Source organism: Alexandromys fortis, unplaced genomic scaffold (assembly GCF_014885135.2).
Source record: "Alexandromys fortis isolate MF-2015 unplaced genomic scaffold, M_Fortis_MF-2015_v1.1 scaffold_78, whole genome shotgun sequence".
Taxonomy (NCBI): domain Eukaryota; kingdom Metazoa; phylum Chordata; class Mammalia; order Rodentia; family Cricetidae; genus Alexandromys; species Alexandromys fortis.
Window position 1 is genome coordinate 5947744 of NW_026067977.1, and position 22125 is coordinate 5969868.

Sequence of the window (22125 nt, forward strand, 5' to 3'; positions counted from 1 at the left end):
ATAAATAATTAAAAAAATACCTCTGGCTTCCAAGGGCACTTGTACTCACATACAACCTCTACCCTCATTTACATATATAACTAGAAATAATAAAAGGAAATCTTTTTAAAAGAACTTTTTATATACTTATATTCCTTTAGAAATGATTTAGGGAAGTGACCATTACCACAAGAAAAGAAGTGATGTCTGGTGGCCAAAGCTTCAGAAGGATAAGATAAATGTAAGAAAACCGAGTCCCCAAAGCCGGGGAGGACCAGGTAGATACTTAACAGTAGAGAAGCCATTGGAATAATGCTCTTTCACATAGGCTCTTAAAGCACTGTCACAGGATTCTCTCCAAGACTTCAAGCCTCCGTCCACATCTTCTGGCTGGGGGTCACTTGCTTCTTTCCGTAAATGATCAAACTTAAAGGAAATTTTGTGTCTTGGATCTAAAAATCTGCTGTTACCAAGGTCGCCGTGCTCTGTAATTAAGACCTTTCAGAGAAGAATTACAAATATGAGTAACTCTATAAAAAAAAGACAATTCTTGTCATGTTTTGCAAAAATATCCTAGGAAAGTTAACTTTTCATTTCTTTTCTTTCCCACACTGACTTTTAAATTAAGTATAATTTTATTCTCATAAAAACAAATTTATAGAGGCCAGCCTGGTCTACAAAGGGAGTTCCAGGACAGGCTCCAAAGCTACAGAGAAACCCTGTCTCAAAAAAACAAACAAACAAAAAAAAAAAAAAACCACATTTATAGACAAACTTCTCCTCCTCCCAACAATACTTTACTTTTTTATTTCTATCTAATGTATTTTCCATGTGTTTATTTATTCCTAGCTACAATACCAACTTTAACGTATTCATTTTCACATATTTATGAAACTTTTCAGGGCCACTGTATTATTGTGAGCACTTAAGAAATACAGCTACATAGTTCATAAATGTATTAAATGAAATCTTTTTCTCATACCTATCTCCTAACTAACAAATTCCTCGAATAACTTAAACTAGTACAAATTTAATGTCTCCTGGTATTTTTGATAGATTTTCTTTCTTGGTAGCTCTCTGGAACCCAGGGGTTGTATATGCACAGCTTATAACTGAGTTACAAATAAAGTCAATGGCATTCTTTTCTCTATTAAAAAACTACCTAGGCCGGGCGATGGTGGCGCACGCCTTTAATCCCAGCACTCAGGAGGCAGAGGCAGGCGGATCTCTGTGAGTTCGAGACCTCGAGACCAGCCTGGTCTACAGAGCTAGTTCCAGGACAGGCTCCAAAGCCACAGAGAAACCCTGACAAAAGGAAAAAAAAAAAAAAAAAAAAAAAAAAAAAAAAAAAACCTACCTAGTAGTACCAGAAAGAAAAAGAATCTCTTACTACACAGACTACTTTAAAACCTAAGACATAAATATATTTGGCACCCAACTTACTACCTGTTGATGATGTCTACATCTCTATCACCTGCCAACCACAGACTAACTATCAGATTATTTAACCGTTTTAAGGAGCAGTTAGTATTACCTGGTCATCATAGCCTTCTATCTTCACAGGTGTGAACTGATCCATGTTATACTGAGCAAATGCACTATTAAAAAAAAAAAAAGAATTGAAAAAGTAAATAGTATCTCCTGTTTACACCAGTTTCTTAATCCAAAAACTTTGGATTTATCCTTAGCTTTTCTTTCTCTGACACTTGACATTCAATCCACCAGTTCTATGGTAAGTATGATCAAAGTCTGACTCCCCCATGTCTACTGTTTCTGCTCTAAATTACATCTATTTCTCAACTATTGTCTTGCTTCATTCAGCCTCTACCCCTTACACAGTTATCAGAATACATAGCTGGTGATCACTGTAAACCTTAAGTCTTACCATGTCATTCTCTGCTTAATACTCTTAACAGTGTCATCTCACTCAAAATGAGATTCCCTCTTCAATGTGACCTATAACATCCTACTTATCAGAAAAGCTGGGCACTATCAGGGAATGGTTCTGTGGTTAGAAGCATTGGCGCCAAAATAATAGGAAAGAAGGTAAATCCTAGGCCAATCTAATGCATTATCTATGTATATTTTATACCCAGCTATAAAGAGTCTCCTTCACTTTATAAAGGAAGCAATAATGATGGAGAGGATTACTGAAACACCATGTACTAGACACCAAAAGACTAAAGCATTTCATTCCAGAATTAAGGTGAACTTTTCTTACCCAAGGGAAAAAAAATCAAATTATTTGGGCACAGGAAAATAGTCCTTTAACAAGTAGGTTCTCCAAAAACCTGAATCTCTAAGAATTTGAATACACACCCACACACATACAGCTTTGATGTCTGTCAGTATAATTAAACCAACAGACACATCGACGTAACCAGTACTGATTAGAAATAAGAATAACTACTGTGTTTGTTTTGAGTTAGAACACCGTTCCTCAACCTATGGGAGGGGTGGGAGGAGGATCACCTTTGCACAAGGGTCACCTAAGACTATCTGCATATCAGATACATTATGTTTCATAATAGCAGCAAAATTAAAGTTATGAAGGAGTAATGAAAATACTTTTATGGTTGGGGTCACCACACCGTGAGGAACTGTATTAAAAGGTCACAGCATTAGGAAGGTTGAGAACCACTGAGTTAAGAGTTTCAATCTGTAGCCCAGGCTAGCCTCCTCCTGTTCTGAGATTGCTTGCACTAGCATGGTTTCCTTCAAGCACTTCTGAATGTCACTCTACCCTAGTATCAGTAGAATATGTTGAGAGTTAGACAAAGTTTCTTTAATGTGGACCTTAGTTTCCTAAGTAAACTATATCTAGGGTATCAGCCATGAAGAGAATTACAGTGATGGTCTTGAAATCCTAGATCAACAGAATCTAGTCCCAAAAGCATCATGGACAGGGCAAACGATTGTTTACTAGGTAACAAATTCAAACAGATTATATAGCATACCCAAATAACTTTGGGATAGTTGTATGCTTTGCATCAACATGTTCTTGTACGCCTCCCCCCTTCCCCAGTCCACCTCTTTCCAGCAATATTCAATTCAGGTTTCCTCTTTACAAAGAGACTTTGGGCCAGTTGGGTAGACAGTAACTGAAAGGGAATTTTGGGAAGAACAGAGCAGAGTATTGATAAAGCCAGATAACATGGGCCCTTGAAAGTCATTGTTTGTATATGACTCTAAAAGAAGAATCAACAAGCAAAATAAAAATCCCAAGCCAAACAAGCCCTACCACTATGTTTTTGAAGACAAAGAAGACTGAAAATACTATTTTTTTGTGCATGATATCTCACTTGCTTGTCTAGAACTTGCTGTGTAGCTGAGGTTGGTCTTGAGTTCCTAACTCTCTTGCCTCTGCCTAGTAAGTGTGGGGATTACAGACATGCACCATTCAACCTGGCTGGATCTGATATTTCAGTAAGATTAGTTCCCCTGTCAGCAATTGGGATTCAGTGACCAGGGAGAATAATCATGACTTTATCCTGTAATTAGTTATTATTTGTGAAGCTTTATCAATACTTATTAGCAGGCTAACTTTTCTATAAGTAGCAGTTTAAAAAGATTCCACATTATGTCTAGGCATGGTAGCACACACCTGCAATCTCAGCATTGCAGAGGCAGAGGGGCACAGAGTCAGAGAGACAGAGGGGCAGGGGCAGAAGGGCAGAGGCATGACTGCTTTGAGGCCAAGTATTAGGCTGGCCTGGTCTACATAGCAAGTTCAGATCAGCCTCAGCTACATAAAGAAACCTTGCCTCCCAAAACTAAAAACACAAACAAAACAAAACAAAAACTGAATGAAATAGGAAAATTTTGCTTTAGTGAGAAAAAAAATCTAGGCAAAACCAAAAATTAGCAATTTCATACATTACGTTTTAAGAAAACAAAAGTTTTAGGGGGAACATGTTTCCTCTACCAATTTGAGAGAGAGAAAGAAAAGTAAATAAGACATATGGTTTGGCAATGAAGCATTACCACAAACGGTTCTCAATTGTTTCCTAGGTAGTTTTCTATAGTTGAAGAGACTGTCTTGGCTTGGTTTGGAAGGTCTCGTCCCCAGTCGGCAATAATTTTAGGAGGTTCCAGAAACATAAGGAGGTAGGCCCTAGCTGAAAAAGATGGGAGGATGTCCTCGGGTTGTATCTTGTGCCTTCTGTGCTTTCTGTCTGCCATTAAGTAAGAAATCTCTGTCACGTTTTCGACAACATGATGGTCTATCTAACCCTGGGCCAGAATCAATAAGGCCATAGACTATGGAATAATAAAACTGTTAGTCTAAACAAACAAACAAATAAAAAGATAGTGAACTTCATTTAGGACTCACTAACACAAAGATTAACTGCTTTAGTTTGAAGTGTCTCAAACTAGGTTTGCAAAGTACTAGTTTACTGTCACCACAGATCATCCAGTGGATGAACGAGATTGTTGGTTTGCAGTGCTGACCTGTACTGAGGACCACACACACACACAGGCTAGTCAAGCTCTCTGTCAGAGCTGCACTCCCAACCGTGGGCTTAAGAGGTACTTACTGTGCTGCCCCTTCCCTGAGGAGATTGTCATTATTAAGTAGTAGCCGGACATCTGAGGAAGAAAGCATTGGAATACATTGAGTACAGAACAAACTCAAGAAATTTTGGTCCATTTCTAGAATATATTTTTAAAATTCAGGGAGCCTTTATGTATACTCCATGTATGGAAATTCTAAACATGCTAATGAGTAATGGACACTAATGTCCATAGGTTCCTATGGAATTATGCCTAAGGTTGAGTCTGAACTCTTTTTTGTTTTGTCATCCTTGCACGGGGGCCATGCTAATCTTCTCCGTATTGTTCCAATTTTAGTATATGTGCTGCTGCAAGCGAGCAAGAGTCTGAACTCTTGATCCTCTTGCCTCCATCTCCCGAGTGCTAGGATTACAGGTGTACACAACCATACCTAGCAAAGAACTATGGGAAACTAAGACCTCTTTTTATGTTTTGAGTTTGGTCTCACGCTGTAGTTCGGGCTTCCCTGAATTTGTAATCGTCCTCTGTCAGCATCCTAAGTGGCTGGGGTTACAGGTGTGCACCACCACATCCACCTAATGTCTAATAGATGAAAATCTGGATGAGATGATAAAGGCGGATCTATACATTTATTTAACAATTTTTCTGGTTTTTGTTCTGGAAACAAAGGCTCATTCTGTACCTTAAGCTAGCCTGAAACCAAAGTAATTCTCCTGCTTTAGCCTCTTGGGTATTGGAATTACAAGCAGGAGTCATCATTTCTGGCTGAATCTGATCTTTTTCTTTTTTCTTTCTTTTTTGTTTTTGTTTCTTTTTTTAATTTTTTTTAATTTTTATTTATTATGTATACAATGTTCTGCCTGCATGTGTCCCTGCAGGCCAGAAGTTGACACCAGATCTTATTAGAGATTGTTGTAAGCCACCATGTGGTTGCTGGGAATTGAACTCAGGACCTCTGGTAGAACAATCAGTGCTCTTAACCGCTGAGCCATCTCTCCAGCCCTCTTTTTTGTTTTTGAAACAGGGTTTCTTTCTGTAGCCCTGACTATAGTAGAACTTGCTCTGAAGATCAGGCTGGCAGTGAACTCAGAGCTCTGCCTGATTCTACTCCAAAGTGTTGGAATTAAAGTGTGCCACCACTGCCTGGATGAATGTGAAATGTTAATAAACTTCAGATAGAATCTGTACAGGCAAATAGTACTGAGAAATGCCTTTTAGTATGGGACTTTGTGAGGAAAGGCAGTGAGAATTCAAGTTTTCACTTATGCTAAAACTAAAGGCATAGGAGGAATCAAAAAGTAAAAATTTAAAAAGTCAATTTACTGTCATTTTTTTAAAACACGAAGCTACTTAAAAATTCTATTCACTTATTTTTAGTTATAAGACAGTCTTTAGTCCAGGTTGTACTGGAACTTGCAGCAATCCTTCAGCATCCTTAGTGCTGGGATTGCAGGAACGAGCCACCAAGACAGCCAGTTTCCTTAAGTCTTTGCTTACTTGGGACTGGAATCCTAATTAATGAAGGAGCCATTCAAAGCTAGAGCTAAATCCTAACTTTTATTAGATTTAGTAGCTGAGTGGCCTTGAACAAATTAGTTCAATGTTTCTAAATGCCGATTTCTAGCAAAGCTGTAACAGGTCGTCCAGAATCAGGAGACAACAAGCACTCACAGCTAGGTGCGTTGGTGTACACCCCTGTTCTAGCACTCAAGAGTTCAAGGCCAGTCTGGGCCACAAAAGACTAGAATTTAAAAGGAGAAAGGGCTGGTGAGATGCCTCAGCAAATAAAGGAGTTTGCTTCTAGGCTTGAGGACTTAAGTTCAGTTCTCAGGACCCACGTGGTAGAAGAAGAGACCAACTCTCACAATTTGTCTCCCCCCACCAAAATAAATAAATGGAATAAAACTTTAAAAAGAAAGAAAAGGGGGAAAGCGAAATAATGACAATAACTAAGGAAGGCTTAGAACAGCTCAATATTAATCTTTACTTACCATTGAATACTTCATTAAACTCCCCAGGGGGTGCATGAGTGATAAATTTAGCAGCTATGCGTACCTAAAGAAAATAAAATTTATTGTAAGTTTATAGTGAAGAGAAACAAACAGCTGGGTATAGCTGGGCACTGCCTAATCCTAGTACTTAAGAGACACAACTCGGAAGGTTCTTGAGTTGAAGGTCAGCCGGGCGATATAGTAAGACTGTATTTACCTCCCCCAATCTCCCTCACAAAAGTCCAACAAGACAAACAATTAAAAAAAAAAAAAACAGAAACATGTAAATGCTGTTAACAGATCATAAAAATTTTGTGTTATTTAAAAAAAAAATTCCCCTTCACACACATGCAGTGTCCATAGAGGCCAGAATAGGATGTCATATCCCCTAGAACTGGAGTTACAGACAGCTGTGAGCTGGCATGTGGGTGCTTGGAATAAAATCCCAGTCCTCTGGAAGAGCAGCCAGTGTTCCTAACCATTGATCCATCTTTCCAGAACCATTGTTTGTTTAAAGATTTATTTATTTTTATTAATACGTGCATGTGTCTGTATATGTGCCTGTATGTTCTGGTGGTACCCAGAGGCCAGAAGAGGGCATCACTGGAGCTGGAGTTACAGGCAACTTTATATAAGTCATCCATTACCAGCAATGCATCTCTGACCATCTGCAAGAGCAGCAAAGACTTCCGCTGGACCATCTCTCCAGCTGCTCTCCAGTTGCTTTTTGCAACAAGATATCTTGTAGCTAAGGCTGGCTCAAACTTGCTGTATAGTTGCTCTGACTACCCTTCCCTCTACAAGGATAATAGGTGTGCACAGCCAGTTCTATGTGATGCTAAGATATAATTCAGGGCTTTATGCATACTAAGCAAATACTCTACCAACTGAGCTACTTTCCCTGCCTACAATATCTCTTGAAATAAAAATTTATTTAAAGCTTTACTGTTTAGAAGCCTTTAAATTTTCTTTCTACAAAACACCCTAAAGCTGTTTCTATCAATATAGATATACTTTGTACTAACAGTCATTTTGAATTTTTAAAAACATTTATTTTTAAATTTGTGTGTGTGTGTGTGTGTGTGTGTGTCTGAGAGAGAGGGGGGGGGGATTATGGGAACCACATATGTGCAGGAGGCTGAGGAGTCCAGAAGAAGGCAACAGATCTGACAGGGGGTTGTGAATAGCCTTATGGGTGCTGAAAAAATGAATCCCCAAGTGGGTCTTCTGCAAGAACAGTAAACACTCTTAACCACTGAGCTATATCTCCAGCCCTTTGAATTTTTGTTTAAATATTAATAATCAGCTTTGGTCAAAATATAAAACAATCATAAATAAATCAAGCTATAATCTCTCAGAAACATTTTAAGCAAAATTAAACATTCCAAACAAAGTAAATACCAATATCAGATTGCAATTATCTAAATGCAAGGTTTAGTACTAAGAATGTGATTTACAAATTAAAAGGAGGGAAGTCATATGATCATCCCAAATCTTATTGGAAAAAAAAAAAAACATAGTATCTTAGAATCCAACAAATTACTCGTTTTGGAAGCAACACAAGAAGTTTCCTTGACCTGATAACTGGCTAGAATTCTAAGGTAACCTACATAATAAAGAAAATTAGCACTGTCACCAATTTTGAAATCTAGACAAAACTGACTTCTATCACTTTTACTACTCAGCTCTATATGACAGGCATAAAGCATTATGGGGAAACTCTCTTCTATTACTCATTGTGGCCTCCCTCTTCTGTTCTCTATCTAAGGCTATCCTCCCCATCGTGATCAGTTACTAGAAACGGATGCTAGAACGGTGATCTATTCTGCATCTCATTTCTTCTTCTATACTTAACTTTCATCTTATGCTCTGGGCAGTTCCATTTCTGAGTTCACTAACATGCTCTTCAGCTATGCCCAGTTCGCTATTCAGATAATTATTTTAACTCTCCAAGTTTCCAATAAAAATTCCAAATTTTTAGTAATTTCCCTTTATGTATACAATTACCCCCATGAGGGCATTAGTCATTCTTGTTTGGTGTTCCTTTAGCTTTCCTGTTCATTTTACCTAGAGCCTGTCTCTAGTTCTTTGAAGGGCAAGGCTAGGCTTACAAACACTTTACCTTTTCCGGGAGCAAGGGAGGGAGCAGGGTTTCTCTTGGTACAGCACTGGCTGTCCTAGAATTCACTCTGTAGCCCAGGCTGGTCTCGCTCACAGAAATCCATCTGCCCCTACCCCCCAAGTGCTGGGATAAAATACAGGTATGAGTCACCATACCTAGCATGAACACCTTATATCTTTTGAGTAAGCGTAAAGGTTACCTTTAGTGCTGCAGGCCTCTCTTTTTTTTTTTTTTTTTGGAGGTTTGGAAGGGGTTGAGATGGGACCTCAGATAGCCCAGTCTGAACTCAAACTCAGTAAGTAGCTCAGGCTGGCCTTGAACTCCTGCTTCAGCCAGTTCTGGAATTGCAGGTGTGACACTGTGACTAGCTCATTGTTCCTTCTCAATGCTATATTCTGAGAATAAACACTGGTTTTGGTATAGCGTACCCTAAATGGAAGAAAGCTCAGCTAGTATCTTTTAAGACTGTCTGGGTCCTTTCCTCCTTATTCCTGGAGTTCCTCTAGATGTGCTTTTATTTGCCATTTGACAATATCTTCATATAGATAGTTATAAAATAAGCTCTCTCTGACTCTCCTGGAACTAGCTTTTTAGACCAGGTTGGCCTTGAACTCACAGAGATCCACCTGCCTCTGCCTCCAGAGTGCTGGGATTAAAGGCATATGCCACTGCTGCCCAGCTGTTCCCCAATGCTTAATGTGTCACACAGGAAGATGTTAAAATCACAGAGATAGAGCAAAAATGATTATCTAATAGATAAGGCAGTTCCTATTTCTAGATTAGCACACTTCATACAATTTTAAGTTCTTTATGGTCACATCAAAATCCAGCCATTTTTTTGTGTGTACATATACACACAGGTATGCACCTGTCATGGTAGGTATGTGGAGGGAGGTTAGAAGACAACTCTTCAAAGTTGGTTCTTTCCTCCACCTTGTGGCATCCAGGGAAGAACTCAAGTTCTCAGGCCTGTACACGAGTACAAGATGATCCACTGGGTCATCTCACAGGCCTTCAAGCCATTCTTAAGCAGAAAAACCTGTCTCACAAGCCCTTTGAAAATGAGCTGGACACTGGTACACTACCTTAAGCCTAAATGGGAGGCAGTAAGATAGTTCAGTGAGTAGAAGCACTTGATGCATTCAGAATCTGCACAGTGGAAGCTGAGAGCTGACTCTCAAACTGTCTGCTAACTTCTACATGTGCAAGTAAACATTCATGCCAATCCACCCTGAACAAGTAAGTAAAATGTTTAAAATTACAGCATCAACATGAAAACTTAAAAAAAAAAAAAAGACAAAACAAAGTTTCAATGTAGCTGTGAATGTAGCGGCTCACTCATGAGTGTCCTATAGTCCCAGCATTTGGGAGCTGAGACAGTCTGGGTGACACTGAGAGATAGATATTCAAGCCAGCCAGAGTTACTGTGTAAGAAACCCCAGAAGACTAAATGTTGAAATATGATTTTCTAATGTATATCTTCCTTAGCACATAAAACAACAGTTGGCTGTTGGTATCATAAGTTAAGAAATCTGTATATCTCTTTGAACAATGAAATATTTTCTTTTGTTTGTTTTTTGAGAGTTTCTCTTTGTAGTCCTGATGCTCCTGGAACTAGACCAGACTGGTTTCAAAATTAGAGATCCAGCTGCTTTGCTTCCCGAATGCTGGGATTAAAGCTGGCAGCACAAAGCTTATCTGTGGCATATGAGCTGAGTGGTCACGGTCACATTTTGCCAGTGTGTTTCTCATGACACCACAAAAACGTGAAACTCCCCTCAGGAAAAGTGCTTATATTCTAAACCTAAGTATATGCCAATCCACACATCACTTAAAATACATCTTCCCGCCAGCAGTGGCAGCACAGTCCTTCAATCCCAGCACTCGTTCAAGGCCAGCCTGGTCTACAGACCTAGTTTCAGGACAGACAGGGCTATGTAAAGAAACTGTATCTTGAAAAACAAAGACCATAAAATAAAAACAAATAAATCTAAAATAAAAAAATCAAGGATGGTAAAAGAACGAATTGAGGCATTGTCAAAATGCTGACGGCAACAAGGAAGGATCTTAACAGTCACTCCTCTAAAGAGAGGAGCTCAAGTAGGTAACAGTGAGGGGAGAACACCAAGCAGCAGTGTTACATTCTGGTTCAAGTGCTAGAAAAAAGCAACCTCCCTGCATTTGAGACCATCAAGAACAGAGACAGCCTTTCAAGTGCTAAACTGATTTTTCACTTGTTGAACACAATGCCTAAAACCAGGTCAAAGTAGTAAGAATTTATATAACCAGTCTAAATTAAATACTAAAGTCAGATCCATAGCCCACCAGGCTCCTCCATCTCAACTCTTTTTCCTACTACTTAGCTTCTGGATCTGTCTGCCTTAGAACTACTGAAGTTTTTCCTACTTTTTGTCAAAAATAAGCTACTAGAGCAGTGTGGTTCTCAACCTGGAGGTGGACTGGTCTTTTCACAGGGGTCGCCTAAGACCATCTGCATGTCAGATATTTACATTATGATTCACAACAGAAGCAAAATTACATCTCATTTCTAGGCTTTACTTGTGTTTTTTCTTCAAGGAAATCGTCATTACTAAACATTTAACTGTTTATTGCCCAGTTACTCCAAAAGAATTTGCAGAGCACAGAGCAGGATCAGCAAACAGCTGACGCAGAGGGCAGAGGTAAGTCACATGTTTTCTGTTCTATAAAATAAACAAATATGATGGTGACCAAGAAACCTTTGCATGCTAAAATTTATATATCATGAAATTTTTACACCACGAGATATTCTTTTGGTATCGTTCAGGCTTTGTAAAAGCAAATAGAGAACTGGATTTGTCCCATGGGGTAACAATATACAAACCTCGCTGGGTGGTGGTAGTGCACACCTTAAATCCCAGCACTCGGGAGGCAGAGGCAGGCGGATCTCTGTGAGTTTGAGGCCAGCCTGGTCTACAGAGCTAGTTCCAGGACAGCCAGGGCTACTACACAGAGAAACCCGGTCTCGAAAAACCAACCAAACAAACAAAAACAAAACCATAAACCTTTAGCACAAAGCTTAAGAACCTGTTGTATCAGTTCACTGTTGTACAACCCAAACTAAGACCTGCTGAGTGCCTTCTATTAACTGTAAAGCCATGAGTACTACTCTACTGTTCGCACAACTTTCATTCAAGCTTCTCTTTTGATCTTTATTAAGGTAAGCAGGAAAGACACCATGACCCCAGAGTAGCCTAGCCTGAGGGGTGAAGAGGAAACTACAATCTAGGCAATTGACTATAATATGTATCAACAGAGAGTAAAATTCCAGAGTATTTGGTGTCAAAGATTTAGCTTTGTCATTTTAATTTTTCATGTGGTATGTGTGAAAGAGGGAGGGAGAGAGAAGTAGAAGTGGGGGTAGAAGAAAAGGAGATTTTAAATTGCTTTTTGGTTGTTTTGTTGAGACACATTCTTGCTCTGTAGCACAGAGTGAATCTGTGGCAATCTTCCAGGATTAGAGATGGATGTGCCAGGCCTGGCTCTAGATTTCTCTTTTTAAAGCAAGAATCGACTCAAAGCTTTGCTTTTGAAATCTGTATCTCTAACAAAATTGAGAAACATGGATAGGTAAAATAATAAAGAGAAAATTTAAAAGTCAAAACATTATCTTGCTTCAAAACTTGAGTGGTAGATGGCTCAGTGGATAAGAATTCTTTTTCCAAGCCCGATGATCAAAGTTCAATATCCAGGACACACATAGTGGGAGAAGTGATTCCTACAAGTTGTTTTCTATTAAACTTCATCCTCGTTTAGACCTACTTAAAAAAATATTTGTGTGGCTGGTGTAGTGGCACACAGCTTTAATCCCAGCACTTGGGAAGCAGAGGCAGGGTATCTTTGTGAGTTCAAGGCCAGCCTGATCTACAAAATGAGGTCCAGGAGAGCCAGGATTGTCACACAAAGAAAACCCATCCTGAAAAACAAACAAACAAATAAATAATACAATTTATTATTACTGCCTATTAAGTACTGAGCTTTCAAAATTTATTATCACTGCCTATTAAGTACTGGGCTTTCAATTTATTTATTTTTGTGTAAGTATGTTTGCCACAGGCTATAAGCCCCAGCTGTCCTTACTGTATTAGGATTTGAGTATAATCTTTCCTTTATCACAACAATCTTGCATAGTATATTACCATTTTAACACATACCAAATAATTTTTCCTTACTAGGAGTTACCATTGTATGTTATAACAATTTATATCATGCTGTCTAAAAATGGTGCACTTAAGCAGAAAGTTTACTACATGGGGGGAAAAAGAAACTGGGCTTGGTGGCACATGCCTTTAATCCTAGCTCTTGGGAGGCAGAGACTGAGGGATCTCCAAGTTTGAGGCTAGCCTACATATCGACCACACAGTAAGCTCCAGAGCAGCTAGGACTTCAAATAAGAATCCTTCTTAAACAAAACAAAACAGTTTTTTATAGTTTTATAGTTATTTTATAGTTACTATTCCCAACCATTTCCATGTAATTCCATGCAATTTAAGCACCAAGTTAGAAGGAAATCATCCCTTAGTTCTCATTCTGGGTTCTAAACCATGCAGAATTTTGATAAGGTTTCTGAATACGTATCCTAAGAGTTCATTTAGGCATTTAAAGTGAATGCTATGACTTGTTTGAGTAAATAAAATTTAAAGTATTTGGTCAATCTCAGTAGAGATTAAGCCAAGTCTTATCATAAATGCAGCATGTACGTAGAAAGGGATGGAAAGGACCCTAGAGTTTTACTTAGAAGATCTATCTGAATATTTAGAGAACTAAGACAGGACAGAAAGACAAGAAAACTGTGGGGACATGAAGGCAAAATACTCACATAAAATTAAATAAATCCTCATAAAACATTTTAACTATTAAAAATGTTAGAGAGAGAGGTCTGACCTAGACAGAACCAGTATTTTCCGAGAAACATAACTAAGTTAACAAGAGCAAAAGCACAGCAACCGCTGAGATTAAAGTGTCATAGAGTAATGGTACAGTTTCCAAAATCAGAGGGTAGAGTTAGCAGTACAGGCTTATGCTGGATGGTACAAAACAGTGGGAAGCAGCATTTGCCTTCAGGATCTGGTGCATATGTTTATGACATCCTAACAGAAAGGTATATCCTCCTCCCCGTAAACCAATTTTACTTTTTCTCTTTTAGTTACTGGGAATCAAACTATTTCCCAAGATATCTTTCCCATTCAACTGCTTGAATTTAGTTTCTTCATTTGTAAGTATAATTCCTGTGTACATGGAGGACTATTTTAACTATCCAATTGATATAACATAAAATACATTTAGACACAGTACTTAATTTTTTCTCTTAAGCAAATGGCCAAGCATTATCAAAATTTGAGTGATGTGTCCTCTTTAAAAGTTCAAACCTTTGTGTTTAGTAATGTGTTCATTTATAAAGAAAACAAATAAACAAAAACAATTCTTAGATCCCAGGCACTGAGGTGATATTAAAGAAGAGGTTAAAAAAGAACATGAAAAGAAACACTCCATTTGCTTCTAACATTGAAATCACTGGGGGATTTAAATGAGCAGATGCCTGGGTTGACCTGCAGAGATTTTGATTTGACAGCTCTCTTAACAGGCAGCAGTGTAAGAATTAGTAGGGGTTTACTTTTACAAAACTTCCTCAGCAGCCAAGGCTATATGTCAAGTCACTACCTTCAGCTTATATGAAGTGCAAATAATGGTGGATACAAATAACACAAGATAAACCACATTAAGTACCTCACCCTTCCAATCTTTGTATATTTTATCAGGTTAGCAAATAAATTTACATGAGCAATTAAATAGCCTTTAATAAGGGACGTTTAAAAAACAACTACTTATTTATTTTCAAAGATGTATTTTATTTTAACTTTTTGTGTAAATGTGTGTGGCTATGTGCTCATGGGTGTTTGTGTCCACACAGTCCAGAAGAAAGCAAAAGACACTCTGTAGCTAGAATTATAGGCAGTTGTGAGCAACTCAACGTGAGTGCTAGAACACACACGCAGGTCCTTTGTAATAAATAGTATGTGCTCTTAACCACTGAATTGTCTCTCCAACTCTAAAAAGGTCTAAAATAACTACAAATCAGAACTGGCAAATCAAAAGTATAAAGATTATAGGGCACAGACCTTAAGAGGAAGGAGATGGATATATGGGTTAGGTTGGTAAAAAAAAAAAATCTACAAGGAAGAGAAAGGTGGGATTTTAAAGTTGGACTCTGCAAAAATACTTCAGATACTTTTACAGGGAAATTACCAGCGGAAGAATAGAGGAGGGTGTGTTGATACACGCCTACAGTCAGAAGAGAGGAGAGAAACAGGAGTCTGAGGCCAGTCTGGCCTACTAGTGAGTGTGTCTTCAAAAAAAAATTAAAAAAGGTATGAATGACTGAAGAAGGAACTATAAGGTTCTCAATTTTGAGATATAGGGGCTTCCTTGGAGCCCTGTAAAAGCTCCCCTAGTAATGTAATAACAAATTAGCCTAAAAAAAAATTCCCACTCATTTTTATTACCCAAAAACTTCACCTGATTTTTTTTTTTTTTTTTTTTTTTTTGGTTTTTCGAGACAGGGTTTCTGTGGCTTTGGAGCCTTTCCTGGAACTAGCTCTTGTAAACCAGACTAGTCTTGAACCCACAGAGATCCGCCTGCCTCTGCCTCCAAGTGCTGGGATTAAAGGCGTGTGCCACCACCGCCCAGCAAGAAGTTCTTTTTCTTTTTTTTTTTTTTTTTTTTTTTTTTTTTTTTTGGATTTTTCGAGACAGGGTTTCTCCATAGCTTTTGGTGCCTGTCCTGGAACTAGCTCTTGTAGACCAGGCTGGCCTCGAACTCACAGAGACCCTCCTGCCTCTGCCTCCCCAGTACTGGGATTAAAGGCATGCGCCACCACCAGCACACTTCACCTGATATTAGTGGTGTACCTTACTGTATATATACCTATTATGGAAGAAGATGCCATCAAAATTTCTGGACCACATAGATAATGTCCCTGGTTCCAATTTCAGATTTAAAACATTTAAAGTACTGAGAGGCCAGGTTCAATACCAGCTACTTAGGCAGACAGAAAGACCATAAATTCAGGTCATCCTAAGCAATTCTTAGTTTTGCACTGAGGTAACATATTAAATGCTTAATGATGTCTCAAAAAAAAAAAGTAAAGAATAAGAGCTGGAGCGATGGCTCAGTGGGTGAGAAAACTTGCCAAAACCCTCATGGTAGCACACGACCTATACTCGCAGGAGATCGCTTGTTCCTTTTTGACCTCTGCAGGTACTAGACACACATGTGGTGCACAGACATATATGCAGGCAAACCACACAAAGTCAAAATAAAATTTAAAAAAAGGGTTGCATATACAGGCTAGTGGCAGAGCACTTCTACAGCATGGACATGGGTCTAGGATTAATACTAAGTACTACAGGGATGGAATGTATTATATATTATATAATAAATATAAAAATTGCTAAAATTATAATTTCCATGTGACTACAATAGCTAGAAAAAATAGCCTCTTTTGTAAATTAAATTAGTGTTATTCCATTTTTACAATTTGTTTCTTCAACTTAGTCAATATAAGTCCCCAAAAGAGATAGATTTAGTTTCCTGATAAATCAAACTATTTAGCATATTAGGCAGGGAATTAACATTTGAAATATTTCAAGTTCACAGTTTTTGGATGCTATAAAGAATTATCAGAATACTTACTAAGAATAAATTCCTGACCAATGATTCCAGAAATTCTGATTCAGTAGGTCTAGAACAGAACCTAGAAATTTGCTTTTGAAAGAAACTCACCAGAAATGATACTGTAGGAAAGAACTGTTCTAATCAAACCCACAATTCTCAAAGTGCTTTTAGCACATTTTATGCAAGAATTTCTGGTGGTACACTTAAAGAAGCTCAAAAGACCACTACCTTGATTTAACAACAATTATGATGCCATCAGAGCATCTGGATATCTCAACAGCTATGAAGGTATTTATGTTGCCATGGTACCAACTTGTTCTGTTGTTTAGGGCTATGCTCAGCATCTCTACTCATTTTCTACCACCTGTGCAAAGGAGTCAAGGTCCTAAGGAGGAAACAAGCTCTAAGGCAGATTGCCAAGTGTAGTGGCATTCAAATATACTTTAATAAAGACTGCCTGAAAATCTGAAAGTAAAAAAGTCCCACTGGTCAGCCTTATAAACCAGATTATGATAACACACACCTTTAATCTCAGTAGCCACAATGCCACACACCTCTAATCCCGGTAGCCACTCTGGCTACCATAAAAATTGGGTGGTGCATGCCTTTGATCCCAGCCCTAGAGAGGAATATCAGACGGGCGAGACAGCTTTCAGATACAGTCTCATTCTGAGATTCTGGGAGACAGAATAGCCAATTCAGACTGAGGTCAAGGTAAGTGCCACAGACTGGCTGTTTTACTTTTCAGATCTTCAGGTTGAACCCGTTTCTGACCCTGAGTTTTTATTAATTACACCAGACAACATTGTATGCACTCTGCTAATTATTAGCTCTGGACACTTGGTCCTTTGTTGTTGTTGTTGTTCTTTGTCTTTTTAAGCTTCACTTTACTCCTAGGGATGTTTTGACAGGAATGCATATTTATAAAGGACCTAACACATAGTAAGTACAAAGGTTATCTCAATGCAAAAACAATTCACAAGGAAAAGTCCCTCCATTTCAAAAGCCCACCACCTATCTCTGATGCAGCCTTCTTGCTATTATGCTACAGCATGTCTGACATAGCAACATATGGTTCACTCAGATGAATATTTCATCTCACAATGACTTAAAATATGCAATAAATTTTACATACTGCTCAAAACTGAGTAACAGAGCTGTGAAGAATTTCTAGTAACCCTGGAAAGGAAGGGAAGGCTAGTGGCAGAGAGAACAATTACACATGCTTAAGCATAGTGTGAAAGGAGTCTGGAGAAATGTCTCAGAGCTGAGAGTACATGCTGCTCTTGCAGATCTGAGTTTAGTTCCCAGCTCCCACGGGGAGTAGGGCAGGACTCCAGCTACATGGAATCATGGGATACAACTCTTGGACTCTAAGGGCACCTACATTCATGAGGACATATCTCCCCTCCCAAGCCCCCGCATATACCACAATTAAAAAAAAAAACAATAATGAAAATATCCAAAAATCTTGTTAAAGTCAGCAGAGGCAGGAGGATCTCTGTGAATTTGAGGCCAGCCTGGTTTATGTAGCAAGTTCCAGGAAACATAACAGAGGGAACCTGTCTCAAAAAAACAAACAAGTAGTCCTTTTGGAGGCAGATAGATTTTTTTTTTTTGAGTTCAAAGCCTGGGATACAACATACAAACAAAAGGGCGCGTGCGGGTGTGTGTGTGGGGTAGCTCAATGGGAAAGGGCACTTGAGCAAAGAAACTACAAAAAAAAAATGAGGGGATATATAGCTCAGTGGTGGAGTGTTTGCCAAACATAAGGGATATACAAACAATGAAAAGTAAAAGCTCCCACCCCCAAAGAAAACAATGGTAGAAGGAATGTGGACAGATTAAGTGGAAAGTAGAGATAGGATGTAGCAGTAAATGTTTACAATCGCAGCATTTGTGATGTGGAGGCAGGAGGATCATCCTTTTATACAAGTTCCAAGCCAGTCTGGCTACGTGAGACCTCAGCGGTTAAGAACACTGAGGGGGAGGGAGAGGGAAATGGGAGGCGGCGGTGGGGAAGAGACAGAAATCTTTAATAAATAAATAAATTTAAAAAAAAGAACACTGGGTGTTCTTCCAGAGGACCTGGGTTCAATTCCCAGCACCCACATGGCAGCTTACAACTGTCTGTAACTCCAGTTCCAGTGGATTCAACACCAATGCATATTAAACAAACAAGCAAACAAACAAAAACAAAACAAACAAGACAAAAACAACAAAGGAAAAAAAGGGTCTTTTGGGCTGGAGATAGAGTTTGGTGAAAGATGCTTCCTTAGCACTCACAGGGCACCATGGTCAATCTCCAGCACCAAAAAGTAGAAAAATGGAGGGATGAATAGAAAGGTGAAGTTGCAGAGCTTTGATGAAGATGAAGCAGTCAAACATAAGGAATAGCTCTGCAACCTGGAACTCCATTTGGCTTGAACTATACAAGTGTGTGTGTGTGTTGTTTTATTTGAAAGAGGGTCTCACTACGTAGCCATTGGGGCCAACTGGTCTGGCCTTGAACTTTCAAAGATCTCCCTGCCTCTGCCTCAAAAGTGCTGGGATTAAAGGCATACCTGGCCTACATACAATCCTTTTGCATCAATGTACTTGACAACCTAAGGCCCTCAACCAGAATCTACTAGGCGCACACACATATCCCTCTTCTAACAGCCCACCTAGCAACCTGTTGGCCAACTAGGATTTCCACTGGTTCCAAGTAAGTTTGTTTTCCCCTAGACAAATCAGCAAAAACTCCTCTTTCAGAACATCTCAGGAAGGGAAGACATGAAGCTGACTGACATCCAACCTAATTAGTTCTGGATGCACGTTTCCAATAAGGTAAACTGTAACCTCTACGTGAACTTTTGGGGAAAATCTATTTACCACCTTATGACTATGAATAATTGGGGATGTGAATAAAATCAAATCAAACATATCATGGGATGGGACAAACACACTGATGTGCAAAGACTAATATAACCCAACATTGTCAATCAAAAAAGGGAACCAATTAGATCCATCCTCTAGTACCCAAACTCCTTCCTACTTTAGAAACCATAAAAGCAGCCCTAGGGCCCTTGAGTATTCTCACTCATGTGGTCAGCTGTAAAGAGTGACCGTATTTCTTTCTGATTTGTGTGATGGTTTCGTTCTTCAATTACATTTTCTTCCATTGCAAATCTTCATGTGTTTATTTTAATTCCTGGGAAATAAGATGCCAAGAACCTGGAAACACCAGGTGCAGACACTGACCACATGCAGTAGGTAACGAAGGGAGAAAAGGCATAGTACATGGATATTGAAATCTAGTTAAAAAAAAAAAAATACCCAAGTAGTCTTTTGTCTTTGCTATTATGACTAATTTGCTCTATCTACAGCTTTAATTTCATGATCCATATAAGGACTTTATTTATTTTTGGCTAGGAGATGTAAAAAATTTGTACACGGGACATAGGAAAGCACAAATAATGCCTACTTGTATGAACTTTCTTTCTTTCTTTCTTTCTTTCTTTCTTTCTTTCTTTCTTTCTTTCTTTCTTTCTTTCTTTCTTTTTTATTTTCCTCTAAAGGAGATGACTCATAGTCAACAAAGGAAATACTTCCCTCAGGGTCTCCGCAAGGCTCCTTGCAGTTACACCTACATAGCCACAGTGCATCTACAAAGGTGTTGCAGCTTAACAGAGATCTACTAGGAAAATGCTGCCTGGCTGTGTTTAGAGAGGCGGGTGTGAACGTTCCCAGCAGTGGCATGGCAGAGCACCGTAATGGCAGCAAATGCTCAGACGTAATGACACACAAAAAGGCACTCAAACCATAGAGACATTTTTGGAGGTGACATTAGAGACTGTCAGAAATACTTAGGGGAAAGTGTACTTACTTCATAAGAGCAAAGGGAGGAATTAATGAAGCTGGATTCTTCATACAATCAAGACTATAACTGCAATGTGTTCTTGGTGCTGTGCTAAGCACTAGATAAAAAGGCGTGATTCCAGTTACCAAGGAACTAACTCTGCCATTATCAGAGCAAGCAGAGGAATGCAGACACTCTAAGAACCTCTGGGACACTTTAATGTTTCAATTTTTTAAAGAGAACTTTCTTTATTAGACTGCGAAAGCTCAGGAAACCTTGTTGGAGCACTCTGACCTAATTCTCCCCAGTTTAGAAGGAAACAGGCGCACCAACAGTCTCCTAACACTTGGAATCACTCTGTTCCGCCATAGCACAATACTTTATTTATAGTTCCTTAAGTGGTCCCCTCTGTCTGGGTTTTCACTCACAGTTCATGGAAAACAGTGTAGTACAAAAGGGATGGCCGAGACACAGACAAACCCGGGGTCTACATTTTATGACAAATTATACTACCCCATTTAGCACCAAGGCTGGTTCCAATAAAAGAGTTAAAGTTCTAGGAGAAATCATAACACACCTATAGTCACATGAATTATAGCTGTTTAGGTTTTGTTTTCTGGTTCAGGATTTTGTAATGAACTATAATATTACTACTAACAGCAGAGCTGAGGGGAAAGAAGGATGAGAGTGATAAAATGAATGGTAACTGATGACTTCTCAGAGGCTCAGAGTTTACTTCATCCAACAAAGATTTAGCTCATCCTGTAAAGTATATAATTGAGGATATCCAGCTTAAAAGTAGATTCTCCTGAGCTCTAACAAAGCTCTTAAATCCTAGTTTCTATTTACAAGATTTAAAAACTGTTGCTATTATTAAAGTAGGGAGGGGGTGTGCATTGTCAAAGCCTATGTGTGGATGTCAGGGAACAACTCTGTGAGGTCATTTCTTTCCCTTCACCTTTATATGTGTTCCGGATACTGAACTCAGGTTGCCAAGTTTGCCCAACAAGCACCTTTACCCACTGAGCCATCTCTCACTGGCCCTATTTATGCTTTTTTTACATCTCTACTAAACAGTTGATAAAACTGTTTCGAGAGGAAAGGAGGAGGAGATGGAGAAGGAGGAAGCAGCAGCAGATAATTAGGCACAATGGTTTATTTATTTATTTTTAGTTTTTCGAGACAGGGGTTCTCTGTAGCTTTGGAGCCTGTCCTGGAACTAGCTCTTGTAGACCAGGCTGGCCTAGAACTCACAGAGATCCACCTGCCTCTGCCTCCCGAGTGCTGGGATTAAAGGTGTGCGCCATCACCGCCCAGCGGGCACAATAGTTTATGCTTTTAATCCCAGCATTCTGGANTGGTTCACTCAGATGAATATTTCATCTCACAATGACTTAAAATATGCAATAAATTTTACATACTGCTCAAAACTGAGTAACAGAGCTGTGAAGAACACTGAGGGGGAGGGAGAGGGAAATGGGAGGCGGCGGTGGGGAAGAGACAGAAATCTTTAATAAATAAATAAATTAAAAAAAAAGAACACTGGGTGTTCTTCCAGAGGACCTGGGTTCAATTCCCAGCACCCACATGGCAGCTTACAACTGTCTGTAACTCCAGTTCCAGTGGATTCAACACCAATGCATATTAAACAAACAAGCAAACAAACAAAAACAAAACAAACAAGACAAAAACAACAAAGGAAAAAAAGGGTCTTTTGGGCTGGAGATAGAGTTTGGTGAAAGATGCTTCCTTAGCACTCACAGGGCACCATGGTCAATCTCCAGCACCAAAAAGTAGAAAAATGGAGGGATGAATAGAAAGGTGAAGTTGCAGAGCTTTGATGAAGATGAAGCAGTCAAACATAAGGAATAGCTCTGCAACCTGGAACTCCATTTGGCTTGAACTATACAAGTGTGTGTGTGTGTTGTTTTATTTGAAAGAGGGTCTCACTAAGTAGCCATTG

The 22125-nt window shown here is 39.0% G+C and overlaps 1 protein-coding gene and 1 non-coding gene across 2 annotated transcripts in view; both read right to left on the reverse strand.

Moving 5' to 3' along the window:
* The window catches only part of Capza1 (capping actin protein of muscle Z-line subunit alpha 1), a 41874-nt gene that overhangs the window by 12670 nt on the left and 7079 nt on the right, over nucleotides 1-22125 (reverse strand). Inside the window, exons 2-5 of the mRNA XM_050157521.1 lie at nucleotides 6486-6549; nucleotides 4518-4569; nucleotides 1514-1577; nucleotides 271-477 (exon numbers count right to left, since the gene is read on the reverse strand). Coding sequence (XP_050013478.1) covers nucleotides 271-477; nucleotides 1514-1577; nucleotides 4518-4569; nucleotides 6486-6549 — 387 coding nt within the window. The remainder of the gene's footprint in view (nucleotides 1-270; nucleotides 478-1513; nucleotides 1578-4517; nucleotides 4570-6485; nucleotides 6550-22125) is intronic.
* Nucleotides 4749-4855, reverse strand: LOC126510885 (U6 spliceosomal RNA). Its single transcript, XR_007594544.1, has one exon. It is a non-coding gene; the product is annotated as a U6 spliceosomal RNA (small nuclear RNA).